This window comes from Hypomesus nipponensis, chromosome 1 (assembly GCF_054491055.1).
Source record: "Hypomesus nipponensis isolate SF chromosome 1, ASM5449105v1, whole genome shotgun sequence".
Classification (NCBI taxonomy): Eukaryota; Metazoa; Chordata; class Actinopteri; order Osmeriformes; family Osmeridae; genus Hypomesus; species Hypomesus nipponensis.
Genome location: NC_140361.1, coordinates 17,777,890 through 17,793,213, shown reverse-complemented (window position 1 = coordinate 17,793,213; position 15,324 = coordinate 17,777,890). Strand labels below are relative to the sequence as shown.

General features: G+C 43.1%; 1 protein-coding gene and 1 long non-coding RNA gene across 5 annotated transcripts in view; one reads left to right on the top strand and one right to left on the bottom strand.

Annotated features, from left to right (window-relative positions):
- znf185 (zinc finger protein 185 with LIM domain) overlaps positions 1–15,324 on the top strand; it is a 95,198-nt gene that overhangs the window by 26,322 nt on the left and 53,552 nt on the right. The window contains exons 1-12 of one of the 4 annotated variants that reach the window (XM_084697330.1): positions 3,802–4,286; positions 4,525–4,588; positions 4,727–4,774; positions 4,884–4,967; positions 5,116–5,196; positions 5,338–5,382; positions 5,531–7,348; positions 7,467–7,589; positions 7,987–8,052; positions 8,152–8,214; positions 9,965–10,042; positions 11,358–11,432. In XM_084697330.1, the coding sequence (XP_084553456.1) occupies positions 5,141–5,196; positions 5,338–5,382; positions 5,531–7,348; positions 7,467–7,589; positions 7,987–8,052; positions 8,152–8,214; positions 9,965–10,042; positions 11,358–11,432 (2,324 nt within the window). In that variant the 5' untranslated portion in view covers positions 3,802–4,286; positions 4,525–4,588; positions 4,727–4,774; positions 4,884–4,967; positions 5,116–5,140. Of the gene's footprint in view, positions 1–3,801; positions 4,589–4,726; positions 4,775–4,883; positions 4,968–5,115; positions 5,197–5,337; positions 5,383–5,530; positions 7,349–7,466; positions 7,590–7,986; positions 8,053–8,151; positions 8,215–9,964; positions 10,043–11,357; positions 11,433–15,324 lie in introns of those variants that run through there. The other 3 variants (XM_084697331.1, XM_084697329.1, XM_084697328.1) reach the window with 3 other exon arrangements.
- Positions 1–15,324, bottom strand: part of LOC146302859 (uncharacterized) — a 48,009-nt gene that overhangs the window by 2,906 nt on the left and 29,779 nt on the right. The window lies entirely within an intron of this gene.

Sequence of the window (15,324 nt, the reverse complement as noted above, 5' to 3'; positions counted from 1 at the left end):
TATTGCCCAGCCCTATGCTTGAGTCAGTGGCGGCTGCTGGTCTTTCAAAGACGGGAAGCTCATTTTCGGCCTACATCCTAAAAACGCTCCATTTATTTGGCTAGTTCACTGGCTCGTTCACCCATATGACACTAGCCTAACCTACTGAATGAATTAATAAATGAACGATCTAACAAAACAATACTAGTCTCAAAGGAGGACATTTGGAAATTAGGTTAAACTGAAACAAGGACTGTGGTGTATAATTGTATGAAATGTATGAAGAAAATTGGTTAGCAATTTTACTATGCAAAAACCAAGAAATAGGTTGTTGCAGTTTGTCTTTCAACTACAGTTGCAAAATCTGTGATGGGACTGAGCTTGAATAGCTTCGATTACTTTTTATAATACAAAATGACTGTCAATCAAAAGGAGATGCCTGTCTTTCGACAGACCCTCCAATCATCATGTGGAAGCCCAGCGTCTAGGCCAGCCCACTCCTCCATTCACCCCCAGAGACGCTGAGCGTCCAGGGCGGGACATAATCGCATAATTTATCCAATGACCGTATAGTTTTGAAGCACTGAAAAAAACTGTTCAAAGCAGCCCCCTTGAAGTCCATGGAAGTTGAGCTTCAACAGGGATATGCACTGTGGCACCACGGGAATGTATGAGAAGGAAATCCGTCAGTCGACCTGCTAATATATGTAGCTGATTCTAAACGAACTTGTCTTCGATATGAACGTGTTCTAACGCATTTAAAATGTTAACACAATAGTAAATATTTGACCATTAATATTTTGAAATGTTAGAGAAGCTAAGCTTCCCTTGCAGTCTTTAACACTGGTTTGAGTAAGATTTGAATATTTTGGAGCAGGATATCGTTGTAGGCTATGAAACAACATGTCTTAAATGTATTTTATTGTGTGGATGTTTATTATACAGCAGGATAGTTTGTGAGTGAATACAACTCCCTCACAATTTAAAGGAGACATGAAATGCTGTTTTTGGATGCTTTTATATAGGCCTTAAGCCCAATTTATACTTAGGTCGCAGACACTTTTGAAAAGGTCGCCGACAGAAATGGCGTCACGGTCGACACTTTCAAGCGACGGTTAAAAGTGTCGACCGTGACCGTGGCCTACCAGGAGAAATTTCTACTGGCGCTGATGTCGTCACATAGTGTCGCGCAAGTGTGATTGGCTACATAGACGGCACGCGTCGTTGACTGCATTGTTTTGAATTTTCAGTGAACGCTCAACAGCTGTTTAGGATGGAAGGAAAAGAGGAGAGATTGGCAGAGCAAGTTAGAACATATCCACACCTTTATAATGCCTGTCAAAATTAGCTACAGACATTTTTCTCCGACCGATCATCTAGGCTACAAAGCGTAAACAATGTAACCATAGCTATGTGTTTGCCTAAGTATAAATGCAGCAGCTTCAGCGACACTTTTTTTTCTTCGTCTGCGACCATTTCAAAAGTGTCGGCGACATAAGTATAAACTAGGCTTTAGTAGTCCCCTAATACTGTATCTGAAGTCTCTTTCCCGAAATTCAGCCATGGTGCAGAATTATAGCCACTACGAGTAGTCCCACAATGAGCTTTCCTCAGAACAAGCTGTTTTGGTGTCTGTAGCTTTAAATGCTAATGAGGAGCATGCACCATTACAACAACAGCAGAACGGCTATCCAAATAACAATGAAGGGTACAACACTCGCATTACAGTGTGTATTCACACATATATTTTCCTAAAATAATTAATCGCTAATTAATCGTTAAATGGGCTGTTAGCTGCTAGCTGCAGAGCTGATGTTACAGCCACATTCGAAGGGTAACAAGCTAGGCAAACATATACAGTAAAGAAACACAATTATGTAGCGTTAGTTTACTTACTTGTCCGAGGTTTGTAGCTGGACCCAAGAGAGTTGGTACTGATCCAGTCTTCAATTGCAGACTGCCAGCAAAGCCAGCTTTGTATTGTCCCGAGTTGTGGAAACAGTTGTCCCTGAAATGTTTGGCGCAGACATACAAAACTTTGGGAAGTTGTGTCGGCGCATTTCCAGCGAAAATAAAATTGAGATAGTGGTTGTGCAGAGGCTCAGATGAAGGAACTAAAAAAAGATTTGTGCTTGCATTTGTACATCCAAGCACTGAGCAACTTTTATGCATCGTTTGTTTGCTCGCCATGATGTCTCTCCAGGAAAAAACGATATTGCACTCGCCCTTGGACGGTGGTAGCTCAGTTTCTCATTGGCGGGCCAGATGATCTGGGCGGGCAAAGCAGAGAGAGGGGAGGTAACCTTCCGCCCATCTACGTCACAAGGGGGAGATTTTCAAACAGAGCAATTGAGCAATTCATTTTGTCAAAGGCGGAGAAGAACACCCAGGGCTTTGTTTAGACCTATCAAAAATTCTAGCCACTGGGGGACCAAAGGCAGGCTAGGGGAACTCATATTAATGTTAAATAACCTCCTAAAATGAAGTTTTCATGTCATGTCTCCTTTAAGTGTTTATGTCTGCTGATGTAGCAACTAATAAGGGTAAGCGCAAACGAGAGAAGACCTGAAAATATACAGATGATGATCTGAAGTTCGGATTTACCTTCAAGGAGACAAATGGCATTGAATTACTAATGTGTGTCATTTGCTGTACTGTGCTGTCAAATGAATCTATATGAAGTCATCAAAGCTGCAGCGTCACTTGGAGACAACCCACAGCCACTTAAAAGACAAACCGGTTGAATACTTCCAAACGAGTATCAAATCCCTCCAAGGTCAACAGACATTGATGAGAAAATCAGCAAAAGTTTGTGAGCTCGCTTTTAAATGCTCTTATCAAGTTGCTCTTCGGATTTCCCAGAAAAAACAGCCATACACACTTGGAGAGGATTTAATATTGCCTTCAGTAACTGACATGACATGTTAAAAATAAATGTTTTAATGAATATATGAACCTGTGTCTTAATAGAATAGCTTAGTATTTAATGCACAATAACAGGGTAGCTATGTTTATACATGGCACTAGGCCCAGTATAATATAAACACAATTTTAAGCAATTTATATAGTAGGGGGATTTATATAATAGGGGTCCCTGCTTCATCTGGCCATCAGTTTGGGGGACCTTCATCTGAAAAACTTTGAAGACCCCTGGATAGGTCATTTGCATATTACAATTAATTTTCAAAGAAACTTGTAATACAATTTTTTTTTACTTTTCATGGTTAGGTTCATTGTGATAGGAGTAAAGGAAACAAATTGCCCCATTGGGGTGTAATGTTTCCTGGCCTTATTGGCACACATCTCGGATTGATGAGAATTAAACACATTTCCACAACTCGGATTTCTTAGGACTTTTAGTATGTTGTTCTGGACACCTCATAGAATGATCTATGCTGAAAAAAACATTTAACAATTATATTTTTGGCTCCAAAATGTGTTACTTTGCCTGGACTACTATGCAGGTCACGTGAAAAACGATCCAATGATCCGTATCCGAAGACCCAGGCTGTGTTCGAAATCTTAGATAGCTGTCTTAATCCTTGATCTCTTACTAGACATGTGTCTGACAGGTCCTTTCGGGGGAAAGTATCTCCAAAACTGTTGATTTTGAACAGTCTATTATTAAGATAGGATGTACGTCATCGTGCTGCGTGTACTTATGTGCTCGCACCAGCGCGCTCTGTCAGACGGCAGTCAATTGCATTGAGTTTATTGTCACACTAAGTCAAGTTAAACTGTTTTTAAACTTGTGTTAAATAGAGGCTCAATAGCTCATAACATTTGTGTTTGTATTTCACTCATTTGATAGGATTGTGATGAAGCGCAGCAATTAGTTAGTGTCTGCACTGCACTGCGGAGGCATTTCAAGACATTTCGAACAGAGCCCCAGTCAAAATCATCAATCATTTTTCACGTGACCTGCATAGGTTCAGAAGAGGAAACAGAAAGGATTTGTTTACCTTGTTCACTTGTGCGTGACTAGGTTTAGTAAGATGTGAATGTTATTCGCTTACAAGTGATAATTAGAGGTTTAGTTATCTTAACTTTTTTTTTTTTAGGCCACGAGAAAATGCACAAATCGCTCTCTGAGAGTACTCGTAACTTCCGAGTCATACTAATGATTTGTTCAAAATGACACACAACTAGTTTTTGCAGGTTGGGATGTCTGCTACAGTAGCATGGTAGTAGCATTTCTACTAGTATTATGCTAGCTAACTTAGCCCCGAAGCTAACTAACGCTAGCTAGCTAAAATAACTTCTACTTTGGGGACCTTCGAAAATATTTAGAACTCATGCGTCTAATGGTAAATATTAGTTAATTCCCGGGCAATAGAAAACATACAATACGCACTTACTTACATACTACACTTACTTTTCGATTGTACATGCTGTACTGCTTATATTCGTGCATTGCTTGGTAGCCTATCATTGTTCCTGTATCAAGTGCGGCATATATTCCAGTGTGGTTTATACTCAGATTTACAAACACAAAACTCCCATTCTGGTGGCTTATTTTTTCCCCGAAAAATACGGTATACCAAGTATACTACAGTAATCTAGCTACAGAACACTCTACAGTATAGTTACACTGGCTATATTACACAAGGTAAGGAACACTAGCTAGAGTAGTTTAACTAACTACAGTACACTAGCAGAGTGGACTACTGTTCTAAAGCAATCTTTACACAATTACATTATTTTCCAGTTATGCTGTATCTCTGTTAACTTAATTATGTTTCTACAGTGGATCAACAAACTTCACCAAGAAACCCTCAGACAGTTACAAGAAAATGTGAGTGGTCTGTCTGTTCTATTTATACTCGTAAGTCCATATATACAGTATGTGTGCCACAAGTCCTGATAAACCTTTTATGTGTGCGTGTGTATGTGTTTTTCTTCAGAGCCCCTCACACAGTGCGAACCATAGTAGACACCCCAGCAATCCAGAGTGAGGAGAAACTGTCGGCTGAGGAACAGGAGAGAAGGTGATAATTATCTCACACATTCACCTGAAAGTATACATCATATATGTAGTGCAAATATATAAAATTAATGACGATATACAATGTTTTAGCCTCCCCTTCCTACTCTGTTTCTTTACCCCCCTCCTAATAGCTTTATCTATTTCACCAGGAGGGAGGCAGCTAGCAGTGTCCTGATGACCTCTTCAGTCAGACAACGCTCCTATGTACTCTCAGCTGCCAAGAAATACGAGTATGTGTGGGTGGATAACCCAGGAAACAATTTTACTAACGTGAAGGATTATTATACATATCTCTTCATTTCCATCTCTTTCTTTTTACTAATTTTACATGCATACGACCGCTATGTATTTACAAGGTTTTCCTCTTTCAGGTCTGCAGAACAGCCGCCAGACATCATATCCTTTGTGGCTAAAAGGTAACCATGATGGATGGAAAGACTAAGAGATACATAGCAGTGTATTGTATTTAAACTAGCTCTATAATTTCATGTAATTGTAAATGTACTTTTGTGGCTGTGTGTTTCTGTATGTTTGTGTGTGTGCTTGGTTGCTTGTGTGTTATAGGGTGGAGATTACAGATGATGAGGAAACAGGGAGTCCTCAAAAGTCAGCTTCCTTTCCTGCCCCCTCTGGCCCTGCCCCTGTTTCTGCCCAAACTACCCCTAACCTTACTCCCACCCCTGTGTCTACCCCTGCTCTCTCCCCTGCATCTACTCCTACCCCTGTGACTACCCAACCTCCTGCCCCTGCTTCTACTCCTACCCATGTCTCTGCCCAACCTCCTGCCCCTGCTTCTACTCCTACCCATTTCTTTGCCCCAACTCCTGCCTCAAAACCTACACCTGTCTCTGCCCTTACCTCTACTCCTCTCTCTGCCCCAGCTGCTACCCCTGCTTCTAATCCTACCCCTCTTTCTGCCCCAGCTCCTGTCTCTGCCCCAGCTCCTACTCCTGTCTCTGCCCCAGCTCCTGCCTTTTCCTGTAAACCTTCCCCTGTTTCTGCCTCTACCCCAACTTTTGCCCCCATCTCTGCCCCAGCCCGTGTCCCTACCCATACCCCTGTCTCTGTCCCAGCTCCTGCACCTGCCTCTACTCCTTCCCCCATCCCTGCCCCAGTTCCTGACCCTACCTCTAAACCTACCTCTGTCTCTACCTCGACCCCAACTCTTGCCCCTGTCTCTGCCACAGCCCCTGCATCTACTCCTACCTCTGTGTCTGCCCCAGCTCCTGCCCCTGCTTCTACTCCTACCCCTCTTTCTGCCCCAGCTCCTGCTTCTAATCTTACCCCTGTCTCTGCCCTAGTTCCGGCACCTCTCTCTACTCCTACCCCCATCCCTGCTCCTACCTCTAAACCTACCTTTGTTTCTGCCTCTACCCCTACTTCTCTCTCTACCCCTACTCCTACCTGTGATTCTGCCCTAGCACCTGTCCGTACCCTTACTTCTACCCATATTTGTGCCCTAGCTCCTGTCCCTACCCATACCCCTGTCTCGGTCCCAGCTCCGGTACCTGCCTCTACTCCTACCCCCATCCCTGCCCCAGTTCCTGACCCTACCTCTAAACCTACCTCTGTCTCTGCCTCTACCCCAACTCTTGCCCCTGTCTCTGCCCCAGCTCCTGCCCCTGCTTCTACTCCTACCCCTCTTTCTGCACCAGCTCCTGCTTCTAATCTTACCCCTGTCTCTGCCCTAGTTCTGGCACCTGCCTCTCCTCCTACCCCCATCCCTTCCCCAGTGCCTGCCCCTACCTCTAAACCTACCTTTGTTTCTGCATCTACCCCTACTTCTCCCTCTACCCCTACCTGTGATTCTGCGCTAGCACCTGTCTGTACCCTTACTTCTAACCCCGTTTGTTCCCTAGCTCCTGTCCCTATTCATACCCCTGTGTCTGCCCTAACTCCAGCTGCTGCCACTGCCCCTCCCCCCACTCTTACCCGTGTCCCAGCTCCTGCCCCTAACCCTACCCCTGTCTCTGTCCCAGCTCCTGCCCCTAACCTTACCCCTGTCTCTGTCCCAGCTCCTGCCCCTAACCTTACCCCTGTCTCTGCCCCAGCTCCTGCCTCTAGTCCAACTCCTACTCCTACCCCTGTCTCTATCCCAGGTCCTGCCCCTACTCCAGTTTCTGCAACTATTTCTGCTCTTACTCCTACCCCAGTCTCAGCTCCCACCCCTTTTCTTACCCCTGTTCCTGCTCATGCCACTACCCCAAGCCCTGCTCTTACTCCTGTTCTTGCACCTAGTCCTGCCCCTAGACGCGTGTCTGCCCTAGCCCCTACCCCTTCTTCCACCCCCCCTGCCTCTGCCCCTATCCTCAACCCCGTCTCTGCCCCAGCCCCTACCCCTGCCTCTGCCAACACTCCTTCTCCTGTGCCAACTCCACAAACGTGAGTCCTTCTACTCTCCTCTTAACTCCTGACTTTGATTAGATATTTGAAGTGATTCCCTTCATCGCAGAGTGAAAACATGACTGTGATTCTGCTTTTGTTGTTCTGCACTCTTAAGAGCAAAGTCCACTGTCCAGACAAGTGTCAGTCAGCCAGCTGAAGTGAGCGTGAGGGATGAGACCTCAGTCTTGCATCCAGAGAACAAGGAGAAAGATAATCTGTTTTTGCAGTCTTCCAACAGGTATGGCTTCCCTCATCAGCACTCAGTGCGACAGCAAAAAGTACAGTACTCATTCCAAGACTCACAAATGCTAATCAATGCAACATGTTTTCCCGCCATTTTAAATGTGCTGAGGACTCTCCCACTCTGACAATAAAAACACTAAATTTGTTTAGTGTGAAGCACTGTGAAGCACTAATTCAGCACATGGTGCCTCAACAATGTGACATTTTGTATGGTCACATTTTGGGATTATAAATCTAATATGACTTAGTTGGCGCATTCATGTTTGGTCCGTTAACTGTTGAGGGACATTTGTGTTGGTTTTGCACTCATGGACCTTTTACAGTCCCTCCCTATCGCTGTCTTCCTATCTCTCACTGTCTATCTCTATCCCCCCCTCTCTCTTTCTCAATAGGGGTAGTGTTGACACACTGGCTACATTATCAGATATCCTCATATCCTTTGACAGGAGATCATCGAGGTAGGAAAACATGGAGAGAAACTTAGTAGGATGTCAATGACAAAGCAAAATATTTGTTTTTGTTTATATGGTCTGTTTGGTATTTTCTGTCCTTGCCAGCCTGCTGTGTAAAGAGGAGGAGGGCTTCTGGCAGGAAGCAGAAAAAAACATTCCTGATGACAGGTGAGTCTTCCTGCGTTGTTCTGGAGAGAGTAGTGCATTGTGTTCTCAAAACCAGACCAACCACATCCTTGATTTCTTTGGAACTCTCAGACTATAAAGTGTGGTAAACATGAAAAATGTCAAATAAAATGTGGTCAGACAGGTAATAAGTAGTTATTTGTATAAGCCAGATATAGGGTGAAGTCAGCCCCTTAAGACCCATGTCTAGTGTTGTGCATGAACACGTTGAACACGTTCATTTTTATGAGAACGATGAACTGAACAAAACTTAATGACAAATAATGAATTGAACGGTGAACACGCTCATATTATCTGAGGTCTAGCTAAAACGTTACGGAATGGTTTCCTTCTCGTAAGGAGAGACGCTGTCTAAAACTAATGCTTGCACCATGTCGTTGCTCAGTGCCCGTAAAATGTTCGCAATGTAGCCTAACCTAAACCAACTAACTCGACTTTGCACTACATTACCCATGATTCATTCAGAAAAAAAGTGGCTTTATGGCTCTGGTGTAGACCAAACAAGCAACGCTTGGTTGCTAGGTAACGGAAGCTAACTAAAGATTGGCTAGCTTACGTTTCTGAAAAATAAGTCACTCTTGTGGGAGCATAGACCTATGTCTATGGGTGGGAGCATCGGAAATATGTAGAACTTACGCATCTATGCACCATGACCATGTAAATGCATAAATGTCACAAATGAAATGACACAAATGACATAGGCTTTGATCATATATCAGACACATTTACGTTTCGGCATGGCTGCAGATGTGTGCTGTTGTAAACAATGCACACTGTTTATTGTTTTTTTGAAATGCCGAAGTATCGTAGCTACCAAAGGCTCAAAATGATCGTATTTGGAAAATAATGATCGTGCATCTGGCAACACTGCGAAGGCGGTCGACCAATGACTCTTGTCAAGAGCTCGCGCAAGATGGTGGAACGTAAGATATACACTTTTCAAAACTTGTAAGGGCGTATTAATTAGTTTGTGAAAGACATGTATATACAGGGGTGCACATAAGTGGTACGCATGTGCGACAAAAACCAGGAATGCGTAATGCCACTTGTATTACTGCGCGCCTTTTCGTACTTGACTGATATCATCTAACCCAGTGGTTCTCAACCCTGTCCTCAGGGACCCCCTGTCCTGCTTGTTTTAGATGTTTCCCTGCTCCAACACACCTGATTCAAATGCATGTTCGTTACCAGGCTTCTACAGAGCTAGATAACGACCCTTTTATTTGAATCAGGTGTGTTGGAGCAGGGAAACATCTAAAACATGCAGGACAGGGGGTCCCTGAGGACAGGGTGAATTGCTGAATTTTGGGGGCTGCGTACCAGACACCATATCCTGGTACTCACCTGCGTAACTCAATGAAAAAGTTATGTGCACCCCTGTGTATATATGTCTATGGTGAAAGACCCAGAGAAACAAAATTTTTTAGGTCTTGAAAAGAGAGATGTCCGGGTAAAAGAGGACGTCTGGTCACCCTATCTAAGTGTTAAAAAACAAGTTAAGTCTTTCATTTTATTTTTATTTTTTTTATATTTATTTTTTAAAGACTTAAAGAAGTCTTGGTCTTGTCTGAGAGTAATGAACCCAACCAAGACCCAAATTTCAAAGCAGCATCTCTTGCATGAGCTGATGTGAGCCCTCCAGCTGCCTGCTTAGTGTCAGCTGACTGGACTCTTGAGTGTTGTCCATAACGGATTACAATTATTTTTTATCCCCTCTTGATCTGCTTCGCAGCGGCATTGACAAGGACTCAGTTCCAGAGCACAGTGACTGCATCATAATGACGGACAATATCGTTGCTCTCACTAACAGGTAGGTTCAGAATGGCCATTATTGTTCATTGAAATACTAACTTTTGGAAAGTGGCATTATTCACAAAATGGCCACATTGTGTCACTGTTTGCCTTTTTCATGATGGTACTGTCAGGCCAAATAGTGACCTAGGACCAAATAGTGTCCTACTTGACGTCACAATGTTGTTCCGAAGCAAGGACGCGTCCGTCGCTATGCCGACTTTAAATTCCTGAGATATCTAGCAGGAAACTGTCATGGTTGCTATACTGGTTACTAGGTAGAAAGTGTTGTATTTAGGCTTATTTAAACCAGTTTATTCTACTCTACTATTTCAAGTTTTCACTCGACATTCCCGAGACAGCAACGCGCGCAGGTAGAATACTATACGTGTTGCCTTCCCGGTCTGTTAAAATTGATGCTAAATAAGTAATTTTGTTGACGAAAACAACTGGCTAGCTAGCACCAGCTATCGAACGAGTGAAAACTTTAAATAGTAGAGTAGAATAAACTGGTTTAAATAAGCCTAAATACTAGTGCTGTCAGTTTAACGCGTTATTAACGGCGTTAACGCAAACCCAAATTAACGGCGTAATTTTTTTTATCGCGCGATTAACGCTCTTTTTGGCCTTGCAAACTTTGTAGTTTTTTCCACATGCTGTTGCAACAACTACCGACGTTAGAAAAACTACAACACCGCACCGGATCTAGCTAGACCGGAAACAAAACAACAGGCACACCACACACTTGTTTGGTTTGCGAGCCGGCTAAAGAGTAGTAGCAGAGCCCGTTTACGGATATTAGACATTCTCTGGTAGTTGGCTAACGTTACGTTTTGAGTGGATGGCAAGCGCGAGACACCGAAATGGATTCTGAATGGAAAGTTTACTTTTTAAAAGTTGCCAAATGGTTCCATTGACAAGACCAAAGTGATCTGTGTGTTTTGTCGTTGTAAACTGAGCTATCATCACAGCACGTCCAGTCTGAAATTCCACTTGATGGTCAAGCACACAGCTGATGCGAATTCTCCGCCCCCTCGTCAAAGCCAGGCGATTGCAATGTTGTTTTCAATAAAAAAAATATTTGCACGTAGCAATCCAAACCACTTTTCCATTTCGTTTGACAGCACTACTAAATACAAAACTTCCTACCTAGTAACCAGTATAGCAACCATGACAGTTTCCTCCTAGCACGCGTAGATATCTCAGGAATTTAAGGTCGGCATAGCGACGGACGCGTCCTTGCTTCGGAATGGCATTGTGACGTCAGGTAGGACACTATTTGGCCCTTGGACTCTATTTGGCCTGACAGTACCCTTCTCCACTGTCCTCTCCAGCTCAGAGGACTTGATGGAGCCCATACCATCCAGTCAAGGCACTTGGATTCATGACCTCCTGAGTGGACCAGACAGGTAGAAACCCTCTACTTTTTAAGTGACAGCATCACATGTTGGGAAAAGGGGAAAGGATTCACAGGCCTTTGGCATGGCAGTCACCCACAGTAGTGATTTTCCTTAAGTAAATTGTGTTTTTTGCTCATAATAACTAGAGAGGTTACAATTTCTGGGGAGATTGTGAGGTGTGCTTGTGTCCGCTGCAGTTGGGGCAATTTATTTTACAATATCATCTCCAAATCTATTAATTAAACTAATATCAAACATCCAAACATTTGGAGAAAGTGTACTTCAATTTTTCAACTGATGTCTGTATAATACAACATACATTAGTTGTTGCTTATTTACTCTTAGAAATACAAACCATGAAAGGGTAGAATTAAACAGGGTTAACTTTTTTTTTTTACTTTGTGCAAGAGGTAAGCTAATGGTGATGTCGGAGCCTCACATAGCCTAGTTGAAACAGAAAAGAAAAATTAAGAAATAAGGGCAACCCTGGTCCTAAACTATATTATTTTGAGATTGCAGCAGGAAAGTGCATTCACTCCCATTTAGAACCATTCATTTATTTACCACTTTGAGCTTCTGTACCATAATACCCATAAAAGTTATCAACGTTCAAGGTCAAATAATACATGCATATCATCCTCAAACAAAGTTGGAACAGTGTTTCTTGATCTCCAGCTTGAAAAATCATGAGATCATTGAGTGCTTAACTATGTGATGCACCAAAATAATATTTTCTGGCTGGTACACATGCAACATATCGTTGGAAAGCTAAGATTCTTGTGATTCTATTGATGTAAATCATTTCAAGATCGAGTTGCAACCGCAGGTACAATCAACGTCTTTGTCCAACTACGAACATGAAAAACAAACTGAAAGCAAACACAGACTACTCACCTAACAACACAGTTGTCCAGTCTGGTTAAATTCCCAGAGGTCCAAACGATCCAACCAAGTAAAATATTTTGTCCAAAACAATGTACGACATCCATAAATAGCCATGAACTCTTGTTGCATCATTCTAAATTTGAAGCATCCAGTCACTCACTAAACATGGTCATAACTTTGGTTTCCTTGTGAATGGCTGTGTCTACTACCGCGCACTTGTGCACTTCGAGCACTGACTTTCAGTGCTTAGGGCGCTTAACTCACAAAACCGGCAGAATTCAGTGCACTGAAAGTACCCGGATGGCACACTGCAAACGGTCCAAAAAAACGGTGTACAACGATGGACGCTACTCGCCCTAAACGGATGCCATCTTGGCTACGTAGCGGAAGAGGAGGCTTTTCGGCAGATTTTTCCACTTGGGGTGGAGAAGCGCGTTCATTTTGGCAGGTTTTGCGGGTGTCGCTAGCAGATTTGCGTCCGTCACTTCCGCCAAGTGTTTAACGTAAGTGTTATCAGCAACGTAGTGCACTGAATATGTAAGTGCACTGTTTTGCAGTGCACTGTATTGCAGTGTACTTCGTAAAGTACGCGGTAGTAGACACAGACAATATTTCAGATTTGTTGTCAAAATGGCCACTGCACTCTGACCTTTTGATTGATGCATCATTTGACCCAATGTCTTTGAGCTTCCATGTCCTTTCCATAGCATTCTAAAACCAGGTGGTTCCCAAAATCTGTGCATTCTGCCCATAGACTTGTATTAAGTAGACCAAGCAAACCGGCTCTTTAAAGATGGCATCCCCGTTCATTTCTATGGAAAGTGCTCAGTGGCACAGTGAGGCAGACCCCCACTTGAGGCAACGGCCCTGGTGAATGTTGGTGGTATTGCATTTCCGATTAGGTACCCGACTCGTCCGGTTGATTTTATTCTCTTAACTCACGTCAACATATCCAAAACTATCTCCCCAATAATTTTTGCTACACTAGTTCTAATGACGACACAGCTATTTCATGATTGACCAGACTCGTACACGACAACTTTGACATGTGTTTTTTTATTATTCTGACACCTTCAGTTTTGCTAATTCTCAAATCCAGATCAAAACACTACAATTTAATAAAATGTTTGCCTTTATTGGCAGACTGCGATAGACTACTATTGTTGAAGAAAAGGTTTTAGTCCGCCTCTTCTCCACTAACGGAAGTTTGAGTTCTGGTTGTATTATCAATCTGCAGATTGGAGAAAGAGTTTAACATAGCCCAATACATAAAATGACAAATTTCAGTGCACTGGTTCGTGCAAGTTCTAATGCGAAAACAATTAAATTCATGACTATGCAGTTTGTCAATGATAAAGTAAGCAAACAGTGCTTTGATCGGCCATGAGTGACGTCAACGCATCAAATCGCAAGAAGCTGGAATGTCCGACTTTACGAAGCTGTTTTTAACTCCTCCCTGACTGCAAGCGGCAACTCTCGCCGGTCGTTTCGTGCAGCTGCAGTTGATGTCAAATGCACCTAATGAGTGAGGCCAGCGAGAGCGCGAAACCGAGCGCAATCTTTCCAGTTCCAGCTTGTCCGGATTTGAAGGCTCTGTTTCCAACTCCTCCCCCGACTGCAAGCAGCAACTCTTGCAAATCGGTGCAGCCAGCCACAGCCGATGTCGAACACACCTATCAACAAAATCGGCGTGGCCGAAGTGAAATGCTGACTGTTTAGTAGGTGTGTTCTACATCGGCTGCGGCTGCATGAAACAGCCGGCGAGAGTTGCCGCTTGCAGTTGAGAAGTTAAAAATGGCTCCGTAAAGTCAGACATTCCTGCTTCTCGTGGTCTGCTGCGTTGACGTCAGTCATGGCCGATCAAGCGGTTTGCTTACTTTATTGTTGACGGAACAGCATGGTTGCAAATTTAATAGTTTTCTGTCAGAAATATTAATCTATCAAGCATTGGTCAGTCGGTGAACAAGTTTAAGAAAGCTTTATTGCTTGCGGCCAGCCCACAAGGAGACAAAAACATCACACGCCATTGTGCTACAAAGTTTGTCTGCTAGCATGTTGTGCTAGCTAGCTATTTAAGCAGCCCCGCTCTTTACAGTCATTGGCTAAGACAAAGGCATGCAAATGTCCCATGTCTCTTCTTCATTGGGTCCTTGCATAGACCTGGCGCACACGTGTGCGTGTTAAGAGTGTGCGTGTTTACGACATCAACCCTGATTGAAACACAATAACAAGATCTCCTGTCCTGGGGTTGTAAAAGCTCCTTCACATTAGATTAGATTCAACTTTATTGTCATTACACAAGTACAAAGCAACAAAATGCAGTTTAGGTCTAACCAGAAGTGCAATAGCTGCAAGTGCAGGATATACAGTGTAGTGCATTCAAGTGTGGACAGAAGCTGTAAAAAGTGTAAAAGTGAAGTGGAAAGTGATTGCATATTACAGTTAGAAGTACGGTGCAAAATGCAAATGTAAACAGTTCTGTAAATAACGTACTGTAAATAACAGTCGGCAGTGCAAATGAGCATAATCCAGTTAGGTATTGTAGTGCAAGATGCATAAGTAAACAGTTGTTACTGTAATAAACAGTCAGTAATGCAAATTGAAATACCAGTAGTGCAAATAACAAAGTGAAGGCAGATGTGAGGTAGGAGAGGAGAGTTAACAGTATATGAAGGGAGTGGATCAATGGAGGTTTGAGTTCAGTAAAGAGACAGCTCTGGGGAAAAAAGTGTTCTTTAGTCTGCTGGTCCTGGTCCAGTAATACTGAACACCGAATCATTCTTATACAGCAGGGGTCACTAAATGGCGGACCGCGGTCCGAATCCGGACCCAGGCGGTTTCCTATCCGGACCTTTAGCCGATATACAGGGCTCTCAAGTGTCACGCATTGAGAGTGACAGTCACTCATTTCGGTCTTTAGTCACGCCCTCCCGCCACACATTATATTTCTCACGCAGAAAAAAAATATTTATAATAAATTTAGGCTAGTTTACACGGAAGAAAAACGCATATATTT